This window comes from Ranitomeya variabilis, chromosome 3 (genome assembly GCF_051348905.1).
Source record: "Ranitomeya variabilis isolate aRanVar5 chromosome 3, aRanVar5.hap1, whole genome shotgun sequence".
In the NCBI taxonomy this organism is placed as follows: Eukaryota; Metazoa; Chordata; class Amphibia; order Anura; family Dendrobatidae; genus Ranitomeya; species Ranitomeya variabilis.
Genome location: NC_135234.1, coordinates 541,941,187 through 541,968,711, shown reverse-complemented (window position 1 = coordinate 541,968,711; position 27,525 = coordinate 541,941,187). Strand labels below are relative to the sequence as shown.

Below are 27,525 nucleotides of genomic sequence, written 5' to 3'. Positions count from 1 at the left end.
ACTCTGAGGCGACAGCAGGTTTCCAAGTTAACTGACCTCAGGTCAGGTTTATTAAAGTGAAAGCAAATACAGAAAACAAAACATAAAAATAAATCCTAGCCTGTCCGGCGCTAACTAAACAAATACGTTGCTATCTAACAACTGGGGGGGCTTCTCCCTCCCAGCTAACATTACACAGATCATGAGCAGAGCTCTCACTCACGTTTGTCTCACACAGACAGGCATTCTGTGTGCCCCAGGCTGACACCTGAAACCTCCAGCTGGTCAGCCTTTATTCCTGCACTTATTAACCCCTCGGTATCCTGAAGATACTGAGCGGCCTAATTCACATAGGACAAATACCTGGGCGAGATATACCTGCCCCCGACTACCAGACCGACATGACTCTTACAGTGGTGAAAAAAAATTCAAAACTTTGGTAAAAAAAAAAAATTGTGCCATTTTCCGATACCCATAGCGTCTCCACTTTTTGTTATCTCGGGTTGGGTGAGGGCTTATTTTTTGTGTGCTGAGCTGATGTTTTTAATTATACCATTTTGGTGCAGATACAATCTTTTGATCGCCCATTATTGCATTTTAATGCAATGTTGCGGTGACCAAAAAAAGTAATTCTGGCGTTTTGACTTTTTTTCTCACTATGCCTTTTAGCGATTGGGTTCATCCTTTTTTTTATTGATAGATCGGACAATTCTTAAAGCGGTGATACCAAATATGTGTATGTTTGATTGTTTTTTTGTTTTATTTTGAATGAGGCAAAAGGGGGGGTGATTTGAACTTTCATATTGTTTTATATGTTTAAAAACTTTTTTTTTACTTTTTGCATGCTTCAATAGTCTCCCAGATATACCCTTTAAGACACATTCAGTATTGGGCCAGTATTTTACATTAGTACTTATAAGCCAAAATCAGGAGAGGAACAATCAGAGGATTATATAATAGAAACACGTGCACCTATTCTGCATTTTTCACCCATACATTTTTGGCTTTCAAATATTGATGTAAAATCCTGAATGTATGAACATGGCCATTTATCAATAATGAGGTCTGCTTACTTTCCATTAGGACATCTGCCAATTGATGGAAGCCAAACAGCTCCCATTATAGTTAAGCCTTATTAGTTTCATTGACCGTCCGTGTCTGACATTTAAAATATAGGACGTCAGGGATGAATATCGCTATTTATCCCTTGTATTGTGTAAATGGTTCACAAACAATAACTGATTCAATATCTAACATTGAAAACATACCCTCTTTTGAGCGTTACCACTAAAGTAAATCACTCTTTTTTGCTTTTCCCAATATTTTTTGGTAAGCGGGAGGGATACTGGTACCTCAGGTGTCCTTTTACCTTAGTCTTGACCTTAGCAGGCTAGAAGATATGTAGAACAGTGATGACTTGGACAACTTGAACAACAGGTTATGCTGAATGGCAGACAAATTGAGCGGGACGCACCGAAAGCCACTGAACCAGGAGGGCAGTTGCATTGAAAAATGGCTGGTATGAATCAGCACACAGTTATAAGTAGCAAGTTCACAACAGGGAACAATTTAAAGTGAAGTGACGCTAATAAAGGTTTGTGATGCTTACAACAAACAATGGGTTAACCAAAAGCAAAAGTTATAGAATGCACAGCAGATTGTAACGTAGTGAAAACAATCTTTAATTATAGTTCATGATGATATGAGGAAATGACGGGGTAACCAGCAGCAGATAGTGAATCATTGCATCTCAGGAAGATCTGTAACAAAGTCCATGGGAATTTCAGCCAGGGCTCTTTTACTTAAAGTGGCCACTTGCAAGTTGTTCTCCTGTTTGAATCTCCTCTGAAGAGTGGCATCATAGGCTCCTCAAAACACCTGTCAAATGATCTGAAAACTAAGATTATTCAACATAGTTGTTCAGGGGAAGGATACAAAAAGCTGTCTCAGAGATTTAACCTGTCAATTTCCACTGTGAGGAACATAGTAAAGAAATGGAAGAACACAGTTACAGTTCTTGTTAAGGCCAGAAGTGGCAGGCCAAGAAAAACATCAGAAAGGCAGAGAAGAAGAATGGTGAGATCAGTCAAGGACAATCCTCAGACCACCTCCAGAGAGCTGCAGCATCAACTTGCTGCAGATGGTGTCACTGTGCATCAGTCAACTATAAAACGCACTTTACACAAGGAGAAGCTGTATGGGAGAGTGATGCAAAAGTAGCCGTTTCTGCAAGCACGCCACAAACAGAGTCGGCTGAGGTATGCAAAAGCACATTTGGAGAAGCCAATTTCTTTTTGGAAGAAGGTCCTGTGGACTGATGAAACCAAGATTGAGTTGTTTGGTCATACAAAAAGGCGTTATGCATGGTGGCAAAAAAACACAGCATTCCAAGAAAAACACTTGCTACCCACAGTAAAATTTGGTGGAGGTTCCATCATGCTTTGGGGCTGTGTGGCCAATGCCGGCACCGGGAATCTTGTTAAAGTTGAGGGACGCATGGATTCCTCTCAGTATCAGCAGATTCTTGACAATAATGTTCATGAATCAGTGACAAAGTTGAAGTTACGCAGGGGATGGATCTTTCAGCAAGACAATGATCCAAAACACCGCTCCAAATCTACTCAGGCATTCATGCAGAGGAACAATTACACTGTTCTGGAATGGCCATCCCAGTCCCCAGACCTGAATATCATTGAACATCTGTGGGATCATTTGAAGAGGGCTGTCCATGCTCAGCGACTATCAAACTTAACTGAACTGGAATTGTTTTGTAAAGAGGAATGGTCAAAAATACCTTCATCCAGGATCCAGGAACTCATTAAAAGCTACAGGAAGCGACTAGAGGCTGTTATTTTTGCAAAAGGAGGATCTACTAAATATTAATGTCACTTTTATGGTTAGGTGCCCATACTTATGCACCTGTCAAATTTTGTTTGAATGCAGATTGCACATTTTCTGTTAGTACAATAAACCTCATTTCAAGGCAGAAACATTACTGTGTCCAACAGTTATTAGATATATGAAACTGAAATAGCTGTTGCAAAAAAAACAATTTTTATAAAACATTAAGCTTAAGATTAATAGGGGTGCCCAAACTTTTTCATATAACTGTATCTGAATTCAGATTTTGTTTTGCATTCTATTTTTCAGCTATGTAAAAAAAAAAGTTATAGCTCTTGCAAGAAGTGGAGGAAAAATAAAAGTACAAAAATGAAAAATTCCTGTGTCGTTAAGGGGTTACATCTGTTAAAACTCAAGGTTGTATAGCATATGCTGTTTTTAGTTGTGCATAAATCTTCACTCCCTGTCCTCAGATGTGATAAAGCACTTAAACTACCCTGTTATGCAGATTATTAATAATTTCAAAAGAAGAACAGCTGTGAGAAGGAGGCTAAAGTATGACCCATGATTGATATTAGCAATCTACTGTAGACTTTTATTATGGTTGATTAGGCACAGTAGTCAATTTGTTCCTAGTTTGTTTGTGATATTACCGTAGTTCACTGTATCCCTCTTCTGACATTACCCCTTGTTTTACTTGAGCTTTAAAGGGGTATTCCTACTATTCATATTATTTTTTATTTAATTGTATACCAAAATATTTCATATATGTAATTTATATCAATTACTTAAAGGGAATTTGTTGCTAGGTTTTTGCTTCACTATCTGAGAGCTGCACGATGTAGAGGAAGAAACCCTGATTCCAGAGATTCCACTTACTTCATCAGTTGCTGCAGTTTTGATCAAATCTTTGTCTGCAGCAAATCTACCAGTTCTCTGAATTCTGAGCTCTATTCAACAACCACCCTACTACTGATTGACAGCTTTTCGTGTCCACTGTGCCGAAGTAGAAAGCTGCCAATCAGTGGTGGGGCAGGGTATTACAGAGCTCATGGATTTAAAGGACTACATGACAGCAGGTTTGCTAGTATTCTAGTTATAACGACCTGCTGAAAAAATAGTGATAGTGATTTTATCAAAACCGCAGCAAGCAGCTTTATAAGTGATACTTTGGTAGAATCAGGGTCTCTGTCCCTACATAGTGCTTCTGTCAGATTCGGTGGCAAAACACTGATGACAGATTCCCTTTAAATTGTAGCTTTAAAGATAAAACTTAAAAAGAAAGCCTTTAAATCAGTTTTCCCATAACCTATTACTTAAAAAACTCCCTTCACTCTAATAACCTTTTAAAGTGACGCAACCAATCTTTTAGATGCTCACTGATCAAATTCTTATATCTTCAGACTCCAGATCCTCCATAATTGTGTCTGTCGTTTCAATGTGAAGTGAGCAGTCCTTCCCTGCTTCCCACGTGAACACAGTAAACTACATTTCCCACAAACACCTGCTTTTTCTCTCGGCCCCATGCTCTCTCCATGCACAGAAAACTCCTCCATGTGCTCTATGGTCGGCTGGTGGCCACATAGTAGAGCTAACGAGAGGACAACATGCTGATGTGTATAGCTTGCTGTAATCTGCTAATAGATTGCATTCTTGGCTGTTTTTAACACCTTGTGTAAAGGTTTCAGATGTATTTCACCTGCCTTTGCCAATAGCGACCAGTTATAGTACAGTTTTCATCTGACTAGCGTTGTTTAAAAAATGAAAGCTGAGCTCTGATCGGTTGCTGTATGCAACTAAGTTTCTCTTTCAAACTTTGTAGATGAAGGCCTAGCTGCATTTACATTGTAATTATAGGTAGGACGTGTCCATTGTAACAAATATGGACAGAAATATTTATTCTTTTACTGAGAAAAAACTAATGGTGGTTTTGTGGCTGCTCTGCTATATTTATCCAGCGCAGTTGGAGAGGAAAGATATCTGCACCTCTTTTGAAAGTAAAGGGCCCCTAGTGTCTAAGGCTGAGTACACACAGGGCGTTTATTGCAGCGTTTTTAATGCTTTTTTTATGCCGCATTTTACAGCACCAACAAATCTATGAGATTTCAGAAATCTTATGCACACACATTGGTTTTTTGTCATCAGGATTTTGTGCTTTGCGTGTTTTTTTTTTGCACAATGGAGCATGTCACTTCTTTCAGCGTTTTTTCAGCGTTTTTCACCCATTGAAATGAATGGGTGGTGAAAAAATGCTGAAAAAAATGCAACAAAAATGCAGGTATCAGGTTTGCTGCGATTTTTGTCCCAAAACTGGATTCTATAGAATAGGATTTTTTTTTCCAACACTAAATTTTATCAGCATGCACTAGAGACAAATATAGCAAAAAATGCAGCAAAAAACGCAAGAGAAACTTTTGCTGCAGAAAAAAAATGCTAAAAAAATGCCGAGTGTGAACTTACCGTTAGTCCAGTCTGAGCATTGAGGATGGTGCAATTTTGCATGCGCCATATCATACAATGTTACGCGCACCCAGCCCATTTACGCAATAGCATACCTAAGGGCCAATTTTTGCGAGCACGGAGAAACTGTTCAACATATGAGGATTTTCGGGCCGAATCCAGAAGGCTAACGGATAGATTCCAAGATAGGGGATACCCACGTGGGGTTATATCACAGGCATTCCAATACTCCCGGCAATGCAAGCGGGAAGACATCTTAAAACCCAGGGTAAAGAGTTCTGTACGGACGGTGGACTTGATCACTATGTACCATAACCAGTGGGGGGATGTGCATAACATTCTTAAGAAAAACTGGGACATCCTTTTAACAGAACCCAAACTTCGGCCTTGGTTGTCAGTTACCCCTCGGATGATAGCTAGGAGATCACGCAATCTTAAGGATGTATTGGTCTCCAGCCATTTCAAGCGTGCAACTACCAATAGTAATACCTGTGGTCGCATTGTTGGCACCTACCCTTGTGGTGGATGTAATGTTTGTGGTTACATGCTTTCGGAACAAGGATGTTCTCTTCCACAGTTACCAAGAAGGATCCTGCCAACTGCATACTTCAATTGTCGCACAAAGAACCTGGTGTATGCTTTGATCTGTAGCTGCCCGAAACTGTACGTAGGATACACCACACAAGAATTAAGACGCCGAATACAGCAGCACCTTTCTAACATCAGGACGGCACAAAAAGATTGGGAAAAGGGTAAGAAATTGTCATCAGTAGCTGCACATTTTCTGCAAACACATGGTGGTTCCATGGAGGGCATTAAAGTTATGGGTCTAGAAGGGGTGAAACCTGATATTAGGGGTGGCAATATCACCTTATATCTGTTAAGGAGGGAATCAAAGTGGATCTATAACTTGAATAGTCGAGCTCCTGTGGGTATCAACGAGGAACTCCTTTTTACAGGGTTCTATAAACAGATATGGTGGTTGTCCTTGTTATGTAATAATGGCATTTACAGTACTTGTTTTTATAGATGTTCCGGATTTGATGGGTTAATCGTATAATCACAGTTGGATGGATATAAGGACGTTGTGGACTTATGGATGGACATGAAGCATCTCTTCGTTTGCGCTGAATTTCAACTAGCTGCCAGTTGCACCTAGCCCTGCCCTATAATGAGCCTAATTTTGACTGTTAAGGGTTGCCCTTGTTGTGTAATAATGTCATCTTCAGTATTTGTCTTTACAGGTGCTCTGGACCTTATGGGACAATTTTTCATCTTGTATAACCATAGTTGGATAGACACAAGGCGCCGAACTCCACCTTGCTGCCAGCTGTACCCAGCCCTACAATGAGCACAATTCCGACTGTTCTTGTTTATATTCTCTTTTGTTATTAGAATTATCTTCAAGGGGGATGATTTGGGGATTACATCAGTTTGGCAACTATACCTGCCTTTCCAACTTGTGTTTATAACTCTCCTTAAGTGCCCGACCCGTTGCTCCGTCATTTAAAAACTTAGGCGCTTTTTTAGGATCTTTAATGGTAATATGTCCCACAGAGAATTGGACTTTCTATTTGGCTGTTCATATAGAATTTTCTGACTATCATATTCCTAATAAAACATATTAGGTATTGCAATCTTTCTCTATGTGATTTGTAGTAAGCGGCATTTGATCATGGTGGAGAGGCCTATTTATTCTTTCTGTACAGTTCCTAAATATGATAAAAAGCACGATAGCTTGGGATTTCTAGCAAATTGAATGACTTCGCCTTTGCTACACTAATAGTGATACTCATTCTATTCAATATTTACAACTGCTATAATCCATATTTTGCGCCGTTACGTCTCAGTATTTCTCTCCTGGATTGAGGGACATAATATTTCACCTTCCACATCGGTACCACATTCTATAATATATAGGGCAATTAGGCTCCTATTATATATTTTTCTCTTTTTGGGCACTAATTCCTTTTGGATCCGTGTAGTGCCTTTGGGTGTTCCGTACTTTGAGGCGTTTATGCCTTTATGGTATATTTTGCGCAACTATTTATTCTGGATTGTTTGATACTTAAACCGTAATAGCAAATTGGCACGCACGCGTATTTGGTACACATTAAACCATCTGGAGCTCATTTCTTCATGGTAACTATGTCATGTTTGTGCTTTACAAATATTGTCATTTGCTCTAAATTAGCATTTTTTGTTCTGAGCTGTTTTGTATCTTTGCTCTCTGTTGCTGGAGTAATGGTATTACTTTGGCTTAGGGTTAGTACAACTGCCTTCCTGCTTTATGCAAGGTGACCGATATATTTGTACCGCCCCCTTAGTTATATGAGTGATCATTTACTAAACGTCTAAATAAGTGGGCGTACTTTGCCCTCTGACAAACCTCCACGCAGGCGCATTAATTTGTTGTGGATTTATTTGGTGCCTTCATACGCCTTAAAACATCGGGCGTTTACGTCTCCATGGTAACACTCGCGCAGTGCATTGTGGTATGTTTTCCGCCGGATACCTATTAGCGCGCATGCGGCATGACACAAACCATTAAGCATTTATGCTCTGGTGGCGATCTCTGCGCTTGCGCACTTCTTCATCGCTGCCCTGCTAAGTAACATTGTGCGCGGCTGCGCACTGTGCAATGATCTTAGACCCGGAAGTTCACATAACTTGACTCATGGTGGACTGACCATACACGCCGCTGCCTTCTCACAGGTGATTTATATTTGTCTTTTATATGTGTATATAAGGGGTGACTTCGGACATATTTTTCACAACCTTCCCCTGATGAAGATGCTCTAGCAGCGTCGATACGCGTGGGGCCTTGGTTCCCCCCCCCTCTATGGACTTCTCTTTGGTAACCTTATATGCACCTTAGCCTTGCTATTTGCACAGTTGGGACATTTTCGTGGCCATGCCTATCCGCACTAGGCTTAGGGTAATCAGTACAAGTCTTTGTCCGCACTAGGATTGGGGTGGACATCTCATGCATTATTTGCTTATTTATTCTCTAATATGTTACTGATAAAAATGTTGGTTATTTAATACCCTCCATCTAGACTGGTAGCTCAAGGCTGAGGTTGGCTGGCAGTATAGGCTGTTAATTATTTGGTGTTTTTGTATTGTATGTATACATCTGTATTTATTCTGTATATACCTATATTGGTCTGGAGTTTTGTTATTTAGGATTTATTGGGGGGGACCTGGGTTGGTCTTGGCTTTTAAATGTTTTTATACTATGTGTTCCTGTTGTTGTCCTTTGTAAATTAATGTTAAATAAAGGTTAATATGGATGGTTGATCCCACTTTTGTGCATATCTTTGTCTTTTGCTCAGTTTTCATACGTTGTTATATGCACGTGGTTGATCCCTGACCTATCATTATTGCGTGGTGCCCGCCATCTCTCTTCTTTGTTCATCATACAATGTTAGAAGAAGGGACTTACTATAGAAGAATAGCAGTTATCGACTGATCATGTGCAACCTGTCAAGAAAGCACTACAGGACATATCTACAGGCAAAGAGATAAGCAAAAAGCCTTCAAAATACAGCAGACGGACTAAGCACTGTGGTCCATGGAAATTCCCGAGGGCTGGATAAAAGGTCATGGAGAGCCAGAAACTGCCCACGGAACTGGTGTTCCCCACCCTTGGCCTGGAGTAAGGATGAAATTTTGTATTTGCTGTGTTCAGAAAATTGCACAAACACTAAGTTTATACATACATAGATTCCTATTTTCTGCAAGTCTCTATAGTACTGTTGAAAGTATATATCCCAAAATGTCAAAAACACTATAAATGCCAATTTTCATTTTTAATTTATAAATTAATAATAAACTTGACAATACGCAGCTCTGCAATATATTATCTTATCAGAGTAATGTGCTGCTTTCTCCACCAGGAATGTTCGTTTTCAAAATTCTCAAATTTTTACATTACCGAGATAGGAGATAGCAGTTAACGCTGATAAGATTCTACACGTACATGGATGGGAGGGAGGAGAAGTAAGGAGTTCTACCTCTAACTCCTCCTTCCCATTCCCACCAATACAAAATCTCAGTAATATAAAAATCTGTCTTCACGGTCTAAAGATTTTTCCTGTGAATTGAGAATTATGAAAAAGAATAATCAGTTTTGGCAGCGAAAGAAGCCGATTTCTCTGACAAAACATATTACAAAGTTGCTTATTTTCCAATGCACTATTGACTTATCAAAAAAAAATTAAAACAACTGTTACTTTTAAACTTAGGTTTTGAGGTTATGCTGTATATATTTTTATTTTTAATTTGACAAGTGTATTTTCTTTCAAATGTTTATTAAAAAAGAAAACTAATAAACTTGCAATTTTCACAGTGCCCACTGAACTTTTTTAGACTCTAATTTCCTTTCAGGAAAAGTATTTAGTAGGTTCAGAATCTGCTAATTGTGACAACAGAAAGTTAGTCTAAATAAAAAACCCAACAGCGTCCATAAAAATTGCAAATTTCTATTTTTTATGTTTAAAACAAATTGTAATATGAAGAAAACATTGCCAAAGTGAAAAGAAAAACAAATCACAAAATCAGGATTTATCACAAAACCTGATTCTAAACAATACGTCATTTTCTGATGATCGCTTCCCTTCACTGGCCAATCACTTTATATTTAGCTTCCAGTATTTTAGAAAATCTCAAATATTAAATATAGTTCTACTAAATCTGAGTAGAAGCCAAGCTTTTCCGTAATTAAGATGGGAGAGAGCTTTTAACTGCTCCTTGCATAATTAGATGCTCATTCTATAGCAGTTATTGTCAGTGAAGATGTATTTAAAAGAGGGTTCTTTAGGGCTTTCATTTTCACTATACAGTAATGTGAGTTTGGATGGCTGCCAAGAAAAAAGACATTTATAACTTAACTGTTTGTTTTGCGGAAACAAGGCTGTCATCTCCACAACTGGGGGGGAATAGGGTTGCTGGCGCGCTTGAACTGGCCCATTTGATAAGGCTGTTGGAAGCGCCACAACAGAGCACTCTAGAAAAGACATACCGTATATATATATATTATGCATGTACATATATTTACTGTATGCAGGTGTAATGTCAGTTATTGATGTGTGGAAAGAAAAAAATGTGTAGGCAAGAGTAAAGTTCAGTGCAACAAGGACCAGATTGTAATGGCTAGATAACTTGGTCAGAGCATTTCCAAAACACAAGGTCTTATGCAGTGTTCCTCATACTGTATGCAGTTGTAATACCCACTAAATGTGACCAGAGAAAGAATACCTGGTGAAATGGTTACACAGATATAGGTTCCGAAAAATCACTGGAGAGCATAGGGAGTGAAAGTTAACCCATGTGGTCGGAAGTGACAGAAAAGCAACTGTAGCACAAATAGCTGAAAAAGTGAATACTGACTATGATAGAATATGTGCATATGGTTGTGTAGCATATGCTGACCCATGGCAATCATGGAATTGAACCCTTGGAGTAATGAAGAAGATAGATTGGGGTCTGATTAATGAATTTTTTTACATCATGTGGATGACCTTGTGCATTTGTAACCTGATAAAGAGATGTCGCAAGAAGGCAAACAGGTAGTGTCAGGTTCTGCTCTAGGCAATGTTATGCTGGAAAACCTTGGGTCCCGGTATTCATGTGGATGTTATTTAGACATGTACCACCTACCGGAACATTGTTGCAGACCCCTTCTTAGAAATGGTGTATCATACTGGCAATTACCGTATTTTTCGGACTATAGGACGCACCGGACTATAAGGCGCACCCAGGTTTTAGAGGTGCAAAATCGGGAAAAAAATATTTGAAGCAAAAAAAATGTGGTAAAATATTTAATAACATAAATAACATACTATTATATGTGGTGTTATTATATATAATAGTACGTTATTATGTTGGAAGCTGCGGGACCAGTGTGGTGTCTGTAAAGTACTATATGAAGACACTGGAGGGTGAGTATAAGAATGGGGGCACAGGGCTTATAGTGAAAGCACCACTCCAGCACTGCAAAATAACACTGGAGTGCTGCTTTAAAATCCCATGGGAGAACTATAACTCCCAGCATGTCCTGCAGATCCTATGACATGCTGGGAGTTATAGTTCACCAAAGGAGTGGCAGAGTGCTTTATTGTGTTTTGTAAAGACTAACCTCTTAATTGTGGGAGCCAGCCTGTGGTGAGGTAAAAGCTGGAGCATCCCATGGCTGCACACACAGAGCCCTCTCTCTTGTTGCCTTTCCACAGCGCACGCGCAGGACATAAGAGGAAGCAGCAGATTCTAGGTGGGAGTCTGAAGGACCTATGATGATGTCAGAAGAGGGAGGGCTCTGAGCTGCCATGTGATGCTCCAGCCCGCCCACTCCTGACATCACACAGGTCCTCCTTGTGCACCACAGACAGCTCAGCGTCCAGCACAGGCAGGTATGCAGCGATCTCCTGGCCCCTGCTGCTGCTGCCTCCTCCCCCGGACACACAGATTCTCCCCAGAATCAGTGCTGGGGAAACTGTGTGTCGCTGCTTAAGTGCAGTGAATATTCATTTGCTGCTCCCCGCTCACCGCTCAGCTGATCGGTGGGCGGGGAGCCGCTAATGAATATTCACTGCACTTAATCAGCGGGGCCATGTGCTTTCCCCAGCAGCTGATTCCGGGCAGCGGGGACATCCTGAAGTGGGATATCATTGCGATCCCACTCGCTGCTGCCCCCCTCCCCACATGCTATATCCGTACTATAAGACGCACCCACACTTTCCTCCCAAATTTGGAGGAAAAAAAGTGCGTCTTATAGTCGGAAAAATACGGTACCTCTTTCAGCAGGATAATGTGCCCAACAGTGTCCAAAAAAGTTCAGACATTTTCAAGGAAAATGATAAAAATCAAGCGGTTGGCCTCTACTTGAGAAACTGTAAAATGCTAGAAAAAGAAGTCTGATCCATCTCATAAATACCAGGACTCCAAGTCTACCATAAGTCTTGTTGAGTCAATTCTTCAATGGATAAATGTTGCTTTGGCAGCTCAAAGGTGATCTTCACAACATTAGGCAGGTGGTTTAAATGCTAGAATATTTCCCGTTACAATCTTCGTGTGACGCTAGTCACTTCTCATGGCCAAGCCATGAGTCAGAGTGGTCAAGGAGTACAAGGTCAGAAGCCAGGAGGGTACCTCATAAACTGTTGGAAGGGACAAAAGCGTAGTCAGGTAACGTTCCGAGGTGAGAGTACCAGGAGGATCAGATCTAATGGGGTTAAACAGAACCAATGTCAGGCAACAGATCAACCATACAGAACTCAAGGCAAAGGAGAACAAACCTCACAAGCTGAATGCATGTCTGGCAGAGTTCTGGGAGACATAGCTTGGTTAAGAAACCTGGCAATTAACTGGAATACTGAACACATGGAGACAGCTGATGCCTCACAGTCTCCGATTGGATAGTCGACCTGTCAATCAACATATTGACAGCTCAGCAAGCCCCTGTACCAGATTAGATGGCCAAGCTGTCAATCAAAAGTACTGACAGCTGCAGCACACCCCTATACTAGACTGGGCGGGCGAGCTGTCAGTAACTGCATCCTAGACACCCTGAGGGGTGGAACCATGACACTTAGTAGCAGATCCATTAAAGAGTCTATCACCAGTATATGGTTGAACTTTTTATACAAATAAAAAGGGGCAGCCACAGACTGATGATTTTCTAAATACTTATTTCTAGCAAAAGTCAGGTCTAAACTTCTGGTTTGAAGGCAAAAGATCTTGCATCTTATAGAGAGACCTCATGCTTTGAAGTAAATCCGCACTGTCACATCCTTCACTAAACAGTTACTGGATTGTAACATCATTAGTACACACTACTGATTTAGATTACAAGAGTTAACATTTTTATCAATAGGTTTTGGAATAAAAATAAGTTTCACAATTGGACAATTGGATGTGTTAAATAAAAATGTTCATGTGCGGAGATCTAATCTTGTACTTGTGCCCCTGCTGTGTACTGTGTAAGGGCTCACTCACACTGATCATTTATCGCATAGCTCTTGGACCAATGTTATTCTTTGGGGCAGTTCAGATCTGAGATTATTCGTAATGAGAAAGCAATTGCAGGATGCTGCGAGTGGCTGAGAGTCTTGGCTCACACACACCCATACAAGTCTATGGCTGCTAGTGAAACATTGGATGATGTAATCCCACAGAGTCAATGGAGAAAATGAAGAAATTAAGTTCTCAGTCTTCACTGAACCTGTGCTGCGATTCTCTCATTCGAGAGAATCAGAGCACACTCAGATGACACTTGGCTCTAACTCTGACATAATGACAACCAAAAACATCCAAATGACCCCAATCAAAAGTTCACATAGCCTGGTGATTTTGGCCTGATAACATGCACAGAAGTTGACACAAATGGGTTTGAATGGCTACTAAAGGTAACATACTCACCTGTGACCTGTTTGCTTGTAATCAGTGTTTGTGCATAAAAGCTGAGTGAGTTTCTGGGATCCAGACAGACACTTGCATCTTTCATCCAGCCACTGACGTTTATGGATTGTAAGTCATGGGGAAAGCAAACGAATGGTCAATGGATCTACGGGAAAAGGTAGTTGAACTGTACAAAACTGGAAAGGGATACAAAAAATATCCAAAGAATTGATAAAGCAAGTCAGCAGTATTCAAACTGTGATTAACAAATGTAAAATCAGGGGCTCTGTAAAAACAAAACCATGGTCAGGTAGACCAACAAAAATGTCATCCATAACTGCCAGGAAAATTGTTTGGGATGCAAAGAAAAACCCACAAATAACATCAGCTGAAAGAGAACTCTCTGAAAACTAGTGGTGTGGCTGTTTCATTCAAGATGCACAATAAGGAGTCATTTGAAGAAAAATGGGCTGATTGGTCGAGTCGCCAGAAGAAAGCCATTACTGCACAAATGGCACAAAGTATCTCACCTACAATATGCAAAACAGCACAGAGACAAGCCTCAAAACTTCTGCAACAAGGTAATTTGGAGTGATAAGACCAAAATTTAACTTTTTGGCCACAACCATAAACATTAGATTTGGAGAGAGGTCAACAAGGCCTATGATGAAAGGAACACCATTCCTACTATAAAGCACGGAGGTGGATCGCTGATGTTTTGGGGTTGTATGAGCTACAAATGCACAGGAAACTTGGTCAAAGTAGAAGGAAACATGAATGCAGCACGTTATCAGCAAATAATGGAGGCAAATTTGGACTCATCATCCCGGAAGCTGCGCATGGGACGTACTTGGACGTTCCAACATGACAATGATCCAAAACACAAGGCCAAGTTGACCTATCATTGGCTACAGCAGAACAAAGTGAAGGTTCTGGAGTGGCCATCTCAGTTTCCTGACCTCAATATCATTGAGTCACTCTGGGGAGATCTCAAGCACACAGTTTATGCTACACAGGACAGGAATTTACAGGAGCTGGAGGCTTTTTGCCAAGAAGAGTGGGCAGCTTTACAATCTGAAAAAATAACCTCATCCAAAATTACCACAAAAGACTTCAAGCTGTCATTGATGTTAGAGAGGTCAATACACGGTATTAAGAAATGGGGTATGTGAACTTTTGATGAGGGTCATTTGGATGTTTTGGGTTGTCATTATGATTTAAAAAGAAAAACCACAGTAGTTTGACAATAAATGGCTTCACCCAACCACTAAACATGAGCGGAGAAAAAGTTTTGGTGTTATCATTAGTGTTGAGCGATACCGTCCGATACTTGAAAGTATCGGTATCGGAAAGTATCGGCCGATACCGGCAAAGTATCGGATCCAATCCGATACCGATACCCGATACCAATACAAGTCAATGGGACTCAAGTATCGGACGGTATTCCTGATGGTTCCCAGGGTCTGAAGGAGAGGAAACTCTCCTTCAGGCCCTGGGAACCATATTACTGTGTAAAATAAAGAATTAAAATAAAAAATATCGCTATACTCACCTGTCCGACGCAGCCGGGACCTCAGCGAGGGAACCGGCAGCGTTGTTTGTTTAAAATTCGCGCTTTTACTTGGTTACGTGAAGTCCCGGCTTGTGATTGGTCAGGGCGGCCATGTTGCCGGGACGCGGACCAATCACAGCAAGCCGTGACGAAATTACGTCACGGCTTGCTGTGATTGGTCCGCGTCCCGGCAACATGGCCGCCATTAACCAATCACAAGCCGTGACGTCACGGGAGGCTGGACATGCGCGTATTTTGAAAAGCGCGCGTGTCCAGCCTCCAGTGACGTCCCGGCTTGTGATTGGTTAATGGCGGCCATGTTGCCGGGACGTCACTGGAGGCTGGACACGCGAGCTTTTCAAAATACGCGCATGTCCAGCCTCCCGTGACGTCCCGGCTTGTGATTGGTTAATGGCGGCCATGTTGCCGGGACGTCACTGGAGGCTGGACACGCGCGCTTTTCAAAATACGCGCATGTCCAGCCTCCCGTGACGTCCCGGCTTGTGATTGGTTAATGGCGGCCATGTTGCCGGGACGTCACTGGAGGCTGGACACGCGCGCTTTTCAAAATACGCGCATGTCCAGCCTCCCGTGACGTCCCGGCTTGTGATTGGTTAATGGCGGCCATGTTGCCGGGACGTCACTGGAGGCTGGACACGCGCGCTTTTCAAAATACGCGCATGTCCAGCCTCCCGTGACGTCCCGGCTTGTGATTGGTTAATGGCGGCCATGTTGCCGGGACGTCACTGGAGGCTGGACACGCGCGCTTTTCAAAATACGCGCATGTCCAGCCTCCCGTGATGTCACGGCTTGTGATTGGTTAATGGCGGCCATGTTGCCGGGACGCGGACCAATCACAGCAAGCCGTGACGTAATTTCGTCACGGCTTGCTGTGATTGGTCCGCGTCCCGGCAACATGGCCGCCCTGACCAATCACAAGCCGGGACTTCACGTAACCAAGTAAAAGCGCGAAATTTAAACAAACAACGCTGCCGGTTCCCTCGCTGAGGTCCCGGCTGCGTCGGACAGGTGAGTATAGCGATATTTTTTATTTTAATTCTCTTTTTTACACATTATTACATTAATGTTGTTGCGATACCCGATACCCGATACCACAAAAGTATCGGATCTCGGTATCGGAAATTCCGATACAGCAAGTATCGGCCGATACCCGATACTTGCAGTATCGGAATGCTCAACACTAGTTATCATTCATATTCTCTGAAAAAAGGCCAAGAAAGCAAAAATTCTGCCTGGGTATGTAAACTTTTGAGCACAACATAGCATAGCATAGGCTGTGTATATACAGTGAATTGAAAAGGTATTTATATCCCATGAACTTTTCTACATTTTTTCACGTTATACCAACAAACTTAAATGTATCTTATTTGAAGAGCAATTTTCAAGGCTTGCCACAAATTCTCAATGGGTCTTACAGTGTGGGAAATAAGTATTTGATCCCTTTCTGATTTTGTAGGTTTGTCCACTGATAAGGACATGAACAGTCTATAATTTTAAGGGTAGGTTAGTTTTAACATTGAGAGATAGAATTTTAGAAATAAAATCCAGAAAATCACATTGCATAAATTATATAAATTTATTTGTATTTAGCAGTGAGAAATAAGTATTTGATCCCTAACCAACCATTAAGAGTTCTGGCTCCTACAGACCAGTTAGATGCTCCTAATCAACTCGTTACCTGCATTAAAGACAGCTGTCTTACGTTGTCACCCTTATAAAAGACTCCTGTCCACAGACTGAATTAATCAGTCAGACTCTAACCTCTACAACATGGTAAAGACCAAAGGGCTTTTATAAGGATGTCAGGGACAAGATCATAGACCTGCACAAAGCTGGAATGGGCTTGAAAATCATACATAAGACACTGGGTGAGAAGGAGACAACTTTTGGGGCAATAGTAAGAAAATGGAAGAAATACAAAATGACTGTCAATCGATATCGATCTGGAGCACCATGAAAAATCTCACTTCGTGGGGTATCCTTGATCATGAGGAAGGTGAGAGATCAGCCTAAAACTACATGGGGGAACTTGTTAATGATCTCAAAGTGTTCAATTAAACTGATAGGACTTGATTTGGAAAGGCACATACCTGTCTATATAAGACCTCACAGCTCACAGTGCATGTCAGAACAAATGAGAATCATGAGGTCAAAAGAACTGGCCAAGGAGCTCAGAGGCAGAATTGTTGCAAGGCACATAACTGACCATGGTTACAAAAGCATTTCTGCAGTACTCAAGGTTCCTAAGAGCACAGTGGCCTCCATAATCCTTAAATGTAAGAAGTTTGGAACCACCAGAAGCCTTCCTAGACCTGTCCGTCCAGCCAAACTGAGCAACGTGGGAGAAGAGCCTTGGTGAGAGAGGTAAAGAAGAACTCCAAGAACACACTGTGGTTAAGCTTCAGAGATGCAGTAGGGAGATGGGAGAAAGTTCCATAAAGTCAACTATCACTGCAGCCCTCCACCAGTCGGGCCTTTATGGCAAAGTGGCTCGACGGAAGCAAGACATATGAACACCCGCATAGAGTTTGATAAAAAACACATGAAGGACTCCCAGACTATAAGAAATAAAATTTTTTGGTCTCATGAGATGAAGATAGACCTTTTTGGGGATAATTCTAAGCGGTATGTGTGGACAAAAACCAGGCACTGCTCATCACCTGCCCAATAAAATCCCAACAGTGAAAAATGGTGGTGGCAGCATCACGCTATGGGGGTGTTTTTCAGTTGCAGGAACAGAATGACTGGTTGCCATTGAAGGAAACATGAATGCGGCCAAGTACAGAGATATCCTGGATGAAAACCTCTTCCAGAGTGCTCTGGACCTCAGACTTGGCCGAAGGTTCACCTTCCAACAAGACAATGACCCTAAACACACAGCTAAAATAACAAAGGTGTGGCTTCAGAACAACCACATTAGGTGAGCAGTACCGTTTTATTTTACACATTGTTACTTGAATAAAATCCTATTGCACTAGGATTGTCCCCAAAGTCTTTTTAAAAATTACAATTTCAATTTAGGTTTTTTATAATAAAGACTGTGATATGAATAAAAATGACAACATTTTAAAAAAACACATGCAACACAAAAACTTGATTTAAACAATAGATCATTTTCGGATGTTAACTTCCCTTTAACCAATTACTCTCATAATTTAGCTTATTACATCATATTGTATTAAATTAGTAAGATAAGGCAAAGTTTTTTTTACAAAATTACTTAAAGGAGTTTGCTTCTTTGTTCTTGTTAGTGCAGCTTTCCTCACAAACTCACCAGAACTTCTGTCCATACAATGGCTGCTGGTGGTGTAGCCAGTGACCAGTCCATCAGTCTCTTCCAATCGTAAAACACCTCACATGGGAAAGCTGCTTTTCTACTGAAGGATAGATACAATCCTTCAATCAGAAAACATGTTTTCAATCCATGATACCCTCAATACACCAATAAGGGGGGCTATAGTAGCCGAGGACACTCTCAAATAATATAACCACACCAAAGAGAGAAAAAGAGAGCACATAAAGTCCCAAAATAAAATTTTATTCAAGAATAATACAATACAGATAAAAATAGTAATAATCAGTGGAAGATAAAGCACGATAGTACATGTCCTAGGTGTAAAGTACTGGGTCCAACAGAATTCTAGTGAGGGGGCAAGGAATAGAAAATAGCAGAAATTCAAAATAATATATAAATATAAATAGCAAGTGCTACCCAACATTGGGTGTTCCCATATAGTTATAAATAAAAAAAGCACACACCATCTAAAGTTCAGCTTCTTAACACGTGCAAAAAAACAAAATTTGATATGTGTACAAAGCCAAAAGAATAGGAAGTCATGGAAGACCACCTCAAAAAAGTGTGTATGTCATGTTAAAGGAACAAAGATCAATTTGAAAAACGCCGAGTACCATCCTTACCCATATTCGCCACCTGAGGACCAAGTAAGGCAGGCCCGGGCTTGTGCACATATCAATTTTTGTTTTTTGCATGTGTTAAGAAGCTGGATTTTAGATGGTGTGTTCTTTTTTGATTTATAGCTATATGGGAACACCCAATGTTGGGTAGCACTTGCACTTTATGTTTATATATTATTTTGAATTGCTGCTATTTTCTGTTCCTTGTCCCCCCCACTAGAATTCTGTTGGACCCAGTACTTTACACTTAGGACATGTACTATCTTGCTTTATCTTCCACTGATTTTTATCTGTATTGTATTATTCTAGAATAAATTGGATTTTATTTTATTTTGGGACTTTTTTTGCTCTCTTTTTCTCTCTTTGGTGTGGTTATTTTCTATTGAAGGAGGCTGATGGGACAGGTCTTGTCACATGCTCCTCCATCAGCAACCAAATTATGGACAGACGTACTGATTACTGTGCGGTAAAAGCTGTTTTTCTACTGAAGGAGGCTGATGGAACAGTTTCTGGTCACATGCTGCTCCATCATCAGCCAATTTATGTACAGGCATACTGGTTACTTTTGGGGGAAAGCTATTTTTCTACTGAAGGAGGCTGATGGGACAGGTCTTGTTACATGCGCCTCCATCAGCAACCAATTTATTTCCAGACATACTAGTTACTTTGTGAGGAAAGCTGTTTTTCTACTGAAGGAGGCTAATGGGACAGGTCTTGTCACATTCTTCTCGATCAGCAACCAATTTATGGACAGACATACTGATTTCTTTGGGGGGAAAGCTGTTTTTCTACTGAAGGAGGCTGATGGGACAGGTCTGGTTACATGCTCCTCTATCAGCAACCAATTTATGGACATACGTACTGATTACTGTGTGGTAAAAGCTGTTTTTCTACTGATGGAACAGTTTCTGGTCACATACTGCTCCTTCAGCAGCCAATTTATGTACAGGGATACTGGTTACCTTTGGGGGAAAGCTATTTTTCTACTGAAGGAGGCTGATGGGACAGGTCTGGTTACATGCTCCTCCATCAGCAACCAATTTATGTCCTGACATACTGGTTACTTTGTGAGGAAACCTGTTTTTCTATTGAAGAAGGCTGATGGGACAGGTCTTGTCATATGCTCCTCGATTAGCAACCAATTTATGGACAAACATACTGATTTCTTTGGAGGGAAAGCTGTTTTTCTACTGAAGGAGGCTGATGGGACAGGTCTGGTTACATGCTCCTCTATCAGCAACCAATTTATGGACAGACGTAGTAATTACTGTGCGGTGAAAGCTGTTTTTCTACTGAAGAAGGCTGATGGAACAGTTTCTGGTCACATGCTGCTCCATCACCAGCCAATTTATGTACAGGCATACTGGTTACTTTTGGGGGGGAAAGCTATTTTTCTACTGAAGGAGGCTGATGGGACAGGTCTGGTTACATGTGCCTCCATCAGCAACCGATTTATGTCTAGAGATTTGTGAGGAAAGCTGTTTTTCTACTGAAGGAGGCTGATGGGACAAGTCTAACCACATGCTCCTCCATCAGCAGCCAATTCATGGACACATATACTGGTTACTTTGAGAGGAAAGCTGTTTTTCTACTGAAGGAGGCTAATAAGACAGATCTTGCCACTTGCTCCTCCATCAGCAGCCAATTTATTGATAGACCTACTGGGTAACTTGTGAGGAAAGCTGCGCTAACAAGAGAAAGTGACTGACCTCTTTAACTGTTTAAGTGATTAATATGAAATGCTGTGAATTAAAAGCTTCTAATAATTGAAACTGTAAAACCTTTAACCTTAAGTAAGAATAGAAATACTTCCAGACATAATAAATGGTAAATAAGCCATGTGTTTATCAACAATCTGAATCATAGAATTAACAGAATGATACATTAGCAGCACTTATAGTCTTCTCATGTACAAGAGCTGTTCAAATTGTTCCGGGGCTTATTTATAGACTAGGAAAAAAGCAGATGTGATTATTGTGTAAGACTAATTGAAAGACATACAGATGTGAAGTTCATTAATAATGACACACCTCTGTTGCTGCAGATTTTGCCATCTGGAGATGTGCATCTCTTCTTAATCTCCCATGGGCTGATGTCACACTGGAATTCACATTTATCTCCATGCCAACCAGCCTCACAGTAACAGTTTCCACAGTAACACTTCCCGTGGCCTGCACCCAAAACAAATTTTATACAGTGAGAAATAAAGGAGTATATTTTTAATGGCAGATGCTGGCACAACACATATGATATTATCAATAGAGACTGCATCGCTGCAGATTTAGGCAGCTTATGTAAATTGGAGACTTTGTGTTGGGTTTCTATAGGGTAAGTATTTCACAAAACAATATGACGGAGATTAAGAAAGTAGCATCCAGTATCAGGTATCTACATACCAGAAACCGTGAATGGGGTACATTAGGAGAAGAAAGGAGACCTTGGATAATAGACCTGCACCCCAGTTTGATTCCAATCATGTCCGCTCTCCAACCCATGTATCATTTTTATCTTTTAGTCGATTTTCTCTTGTGAAATTGTATTTCAACTTAATGTGGCATGATCTCTCAGCCAGCAGTGTAGCCGAAGTTATATAAAGTCTGTGATCCTGACTTCTAATCCTGAATCTTTTAAATGAGTTGCCTGAAGCTGACAGGCTGCCAACAGTGGCTGAGCAAGCGGCATCATTGTTCAAAATAACTGTACAACCGGATAGACCGCCGTTTGATAGCCTGCACCTCTTGCTCACTAGTTAGACTCCTTCTCTTGGGCTGAAGTGATCTAGAAATGACAACATTGATCAAACTTGTGTTTATCGCATCTAACGTTGTGTTCTGTCCAGTGCTATAGAAGTGGTTGTGGGAAAGAAACTTAATTATGAAATGGCTAGTCATAGGAAGTGAAAAATACTTTCAACGCCAAAACTGTCTTTAGGTGTTAGAGGCTTTAAAGGACACATTAAAGACACCTTTTTTTTTAACATTAAAAGAAAAAAGATTTAATGGAATAATTCATCTTCTTAAAATCTGATTTGTATCTACACTTTTCTAGCTGTAGGTATTTTTGACTGCGAAATCTAAGCTCTACTACACCTATAACTTTTGTAGTAAGACTTTTTACAATAATCCAACACTTATTAAGCACATTACGTGATTTTCATGCAATTTTCGTTAGTCTTTGGAATAAAAAAAGGAGTTTCTACAGTTTAAAATCAGTTAGCAATCCCAGCATCTAGACATTGAAAAATAAATCGGAATAGGACTTACTTAACTGCAATGTTTTTGAGAGATGTTTTTTAAACTGCTGAATGCATTTAAACAGTTTAATCTTTGTCTAAGGGTATATTTCAACATTGCAGACTTGTTGAGAATTAGTTCATGGAATCCACACCAAAATGGTAAATAATTACAGTAACAAATCACATTCACTTACCATTTTCAAAAATCCAGTGCAGACTGTAGGCATGCTGCAAATGTTTAAGTCTACTGCATGCCCTGCTGCAGAAATGGCATGACTTTCACAAGTTATTTTAATTACTGCAATGCAGTGAGTGAAATCCATGGCTGAATTCTGCATCAGAATCAATAATGAAATCTTCATGTAACACATCTGGATTTTAGTACAATTTTGGAGTCCAAGTTCCAAAGTATAATTGTAATACATCATATTGTTTAATCATTTGAGGTTTACTGGAATTACTAGACTAAGGCTGGTTTCACGCTAGCGTTAGGCAGGGCTGCTGAGGACTGCAGACTTCCTCCGTGAAGCCCCGCCCACTGATGCGCCTCTTCCTTCAGCTCCGCCTATGGCTGCATGCATCCTGCATACCCTATCTTTAACATTGGGTACGCAGGCCATGCGGATGTATGCGGATGCCTCCGCATGCGTCGTTTTCATGCTGCGCCGACCTGCACCGAATGCAACATGTTGGATTTTGTTGCAGTCGGCGCAGCGAGAAAACGACGCATGCGGAGGCATCTACATACAGCCACATGGCCTGTGTACCCAATGTTAAAGATAGGGTACGCAGGATGCATGCAGCCATAGGCGGAGCTGAAGGAAGAGGCGTGGCAGTGGGTGGGGCTTCACGGAGGAAGTCCGCAGCCCTGCTGAACACTAGTGTGAAACTAGCCTTAGGGGCACCTTGTGGTGAGATTTTTTTATGCTTTATTGATAAAATATCATCTAAGCACCCTATATTTTTTACATGTGTTACTACTATCAGGGTATCTATTCATTGTTTTATTCTAGGATATATTTGTATGTTAAAAACCACAATGTGACTGTGCACATTACTCTTATACCAACAGGAGTGGTGAACTCACTGACTGAGGAGGACTAACAATATTAAAAATATACTTTATTTTAATTTAATAAAACTATTACTTCCTATCCACCATGCTTTTGGCAGTCTATCTGCTATAATCTTTCCAAATCATGTTGTGGATACTGATGTAATGAACTTAAAAACAACACTGTGTATTCTTGTATTTTGTATCTGTTGTGAAATATCGTATTTATCACTCTTCAGGTAGCACTAAATACCTTAGACATCCCTATAATACACGCTCTCTAATACATTCAAGATAATTAGTGATGGGCGAGCACTAAAATGCTCGGGTGCAAATTGGAAAACTCGGGTACTCGACCCGAGCAACGAGCCCACTGTAAGTCTATGGGAAACTAAAGCATTTTTACGGTGCCCCTCCCAGCGGTCTGCAGAGGGATTAGAAATTGTGGAAATTGATGGGAACAGTGCTCAAATGACATGAGAACAGCATGGAGAAGACCCCTGGAAGCATTTCTGACTCCCAGGTCACTGCTGTGACCAATGTTGCCAGAGTCTTACGTCACTTTTACAGACTCACAATAAAACATACAAAAACAAAAACAAAATGAATTTTCCTGGGAAATATCTTAAGGAACATCCTTTCCAGGGTAATGTCTTATATATAAGGCAAAATAAATAACCAAAAACAAAAATGCTCCAACACACCTTGGGCTATATTCACACGTAGCGTTTTTTATGTGTTTTTGAACTTTAGCATTGCTTTTAACCAAGACAAATGCATTCACTGGGAAATGTAATTTTAACATTTTACAACCTTATCTGATGTGTGTGAAACATCATCAGACACATCCTGTTTCATTTATGAAGGAGGAACTCTGAATGTCACAAAGCCTATTTTTATAGGGTCATCAGGCGGCCTTTACTGTTCTTAAATGGCCAGCAGTCGAACTTCACTATTCTTAGAGAGCCATAAGCCGGCTATGCTTTGTTGTTCCCATTATAAAACAATGGGTCTCCTATACTGTTATTACATATGGAGTGAGTGGCAGGGCTGCCCAAAATTTGGACACACCCCAATACCCCTTTGAAGAGACGTATAGGAGGGCCTTATGAAAACAATGTTCCCATTATTAGGAATTGTGTCTCCCATACTGTTTGCCTATGCAGTGAATGCAAGGGCTGCAAAAAATTTGGAGGCACTCCAATGCCCCTTTGAAGAGACATAGAGGAGGGCCTCATGAAAAAATTATCCCATTATTAGGAAGTGGGTCTCCCATAGTGTTTGCTTATGCAGTGAAGCAACAGCTGCCAAAAATTTGGAGGAACTCCAATGCCCCTTGGAAGAGACGTAGAGATCAGAGGGCCTCCTGAAAACAATGTTCCCATTATTAGGAAGTGGGACTCCCATAGTGATTTCCTATGCAACAAAATTTAAATGGAGGCCAGAAATGGCAGAATTTGGAGCACAAATATATGTGGTCCATGTGACGGACAAACCCACAGTTTTGAATAGCTGGCCTGTAGGTAACTATTCTTACCAGCAACCTGGAGTCAATATCTTCGCTAACACACTGCAACAAAATTTAAATGGAGGCCAGAAATGGCAGAATTTTGAGCACAATTATATGTTATCCGTGTGATGGACAAACCACAGTTTTAAATAGCTGGCCTGTAGGTAACTATTCTTACCAGAAAACTGGAGTCAATATCTTCACTAACACACTGCAACAAAATTTAAATGGAGGCCAGAAATGGCAGAATTTTGAGCGCAATTATATGTGATCCGTGTGACGGACAAACCACAGTTTTGAATAGCTGGCCTGTAGGTAACTATTTTTACCAGCAAACTGGTGTCAATAACTTCGCTAACACACTGCAACAAAATTTAAATGGAGGCCAGAAATGGTAGAATTTTGAGCGCAATTATATGTGATCTGTGTGACTGACAAACCACAGTTTTAAATAGATGGATTTTTAGTGCTGTAATATGGAATGGATCTGTCTGTATTCTGCAGTGCCAACAAGCAAATGGAGCAGAAAAATGGTGTTCTCTGGATTGATTTTTAAGCAAATAATCAGGATTAAGATAAAAAAAATTATTCCTTGCCCCTGATACCTGGGGCTATGTCTAGAATTATCTGCCAAAGCAGCAGCAGACAGAACTGGAATGGACCCTCTTGCTATACGCACTGCAGTCTGCCACATACACTGCTTGCCTAGCACTGATAGGTATGCAGCTGGATTAGTCCTCAGAAGGACTGTTAGTTGAGATGGATATGTGTATATTATATGGCATACCTACACTACTGTTGAGGAGAGCCATAAGATCAAATACTTAATTAACCTCAACACATAAGGTAATTGAGAGAAGCAACCCATAACATGTATTGTTTAACCTTACATAAGTTTTCCTCAGACAAAGTGAAACACTGAAGATGGCCGCCATCTCCTGTACCAGAGCCGTGTGCTCTGGTATCCAAGATGAACAATGAAGACACTAAAGATGGCCGCCATTTCCTGTATCAGCATGCCGTGTGCTCTGGTATCCAAGATGACGCCCACCCTGATGACCTCATGGATCCACCCACAGTGACGCCCACCCTGATGACCTCACGGACCAACCCACCCTGATGACCTCATGGATCCGCCCATGGACTTGCTCATGCCCAACCCACTAACCAATGGAATACATCTGATCACTCCCATTTTAGAGCTAACCAAGCCCCCTTACATGAGATATATAACATTGTGTTTGACTAATAAACTTCCCTTCTTGGAGCTGAGCCACACATTGATCAAGGAGAGTTACAGCTGACTGTGTCTGGTGTATTTCTTTAGTGCACATGATCAATATCCATTAGGCCAGGAGTAGGCAACTAGAGAATTGAACATTATATTAACTGTTCAACCCTAATATTTGGCCGCCCAACCTGGGGCCAGCAGAGGAGAGCCCTGAACCCTGAGGACCGGCGAGTGGAACGGCTGGAAGCACTGAGTACCCCGAACCTGGAGACTGATCACCTCCTTAACAGAACACGGTAAGTCTGCTGATTTTTATAATCTGTAGTCTTTACCTTGTGTCCTTCGGGGTATCCTGTGCAGATTGCCTGACCGTGTCCGGTTTTCTTGGTATCTGTAAGACGGCAGAAGGGTATCTCCGCTGCTGGTCATTTAATTGCAAGAACCGTCACATGTTTTTAGTTGCCTGCTGCCTGTTACATGTTGTGAAGAGGGGAGATGACTAGTAGTTAAGAGAAGCAAGTTTTTTTTTTCTACAGAGGGAGAGGCAAGTGATAAAACAGGAAAAACAGGTTTTTACAGAAGGAGATGACTGGTAGTTAGGAAAAGCATTGTGTTTGGAACTAGGAAAGAAAAGAAGCAAGTGTTTACAGAAGGAAAAGCGTGTGGTAGAACGGGATGAACAGGTTTTTTTGAGAACCAAGCAAGTGTAGAAAAAAAAAAATAATAATAATTTTTGTCTGTGGTATACGGTTGTCGCCTGTGATAAGATTTTCAGTTCTGTATAAGAGAGACTAGGACCTGGAGTGAATTGACTCGGCCTAGGGGGGCCCGGTAAAGCTTGGAGCGAATTGGCTCAGTTCGGGCATAATAAATTGTGTAGCGGCTCATTGAAACTTGGAGCGAAATGGCTCAGTTCGAGCCAATTAAATTTATAGTTTTTCTTTTTTTTGCCCCGTGACATCGAGTGAGTTGACTCTGCACGGGGACCGGTAAGTTAGGGAGCAATTTGACAAAGTAGGGAATAATTGGTTTGTAAAGTACGGAGCACGGAAGTCAGACAGGGACCACGTGACAAGAAGCAATAGGAACTGAGTACTGCAGACTCAGTTCCCTTTAGAATCTCAGGTTTGAGTCATCTCCCCCGTCTTATTGTTTGTTTGGTGTTTGTTATCTTGATAGATAGATATATATACTGTATATCTATAGAAAGATGGAGAAATTAATGCAGTTCTGCCGTATGGGCACTAAGCCAAATTCAGATGGCAAGTTAGACTCATGCACATTAGTGGAAATTGTGTGGAATGCCAGAAGGGGGGATGGTTACAGCCCC

The 27,525-nt window shown here is 40.9% G+C and overlaps 1 protein-coding gene across 1 annotated transcript in view; it reads right to left on the bottom strand.

Moving 5' to 3' along the window:
* ITGBL1 (integrin subunit beta like 1) overlaps positions 1 to 27,525 on the bottom strand; it is an 850,447-nt gene that overhangs the window by 474,071 nt on the left and 348,851 nt on the right. The window contains exon 5 of the mRNA XM_077297085.1: positions 21,196 to 21,336. Within this exon, the coding sequence (XP_077153200.1) occupies positions 21,196 to 21,336 (141 nt within the window). The remainder of the gene's footprint in view (positions 1 to 21,195; positions 21,337 to 27,525) is intronic.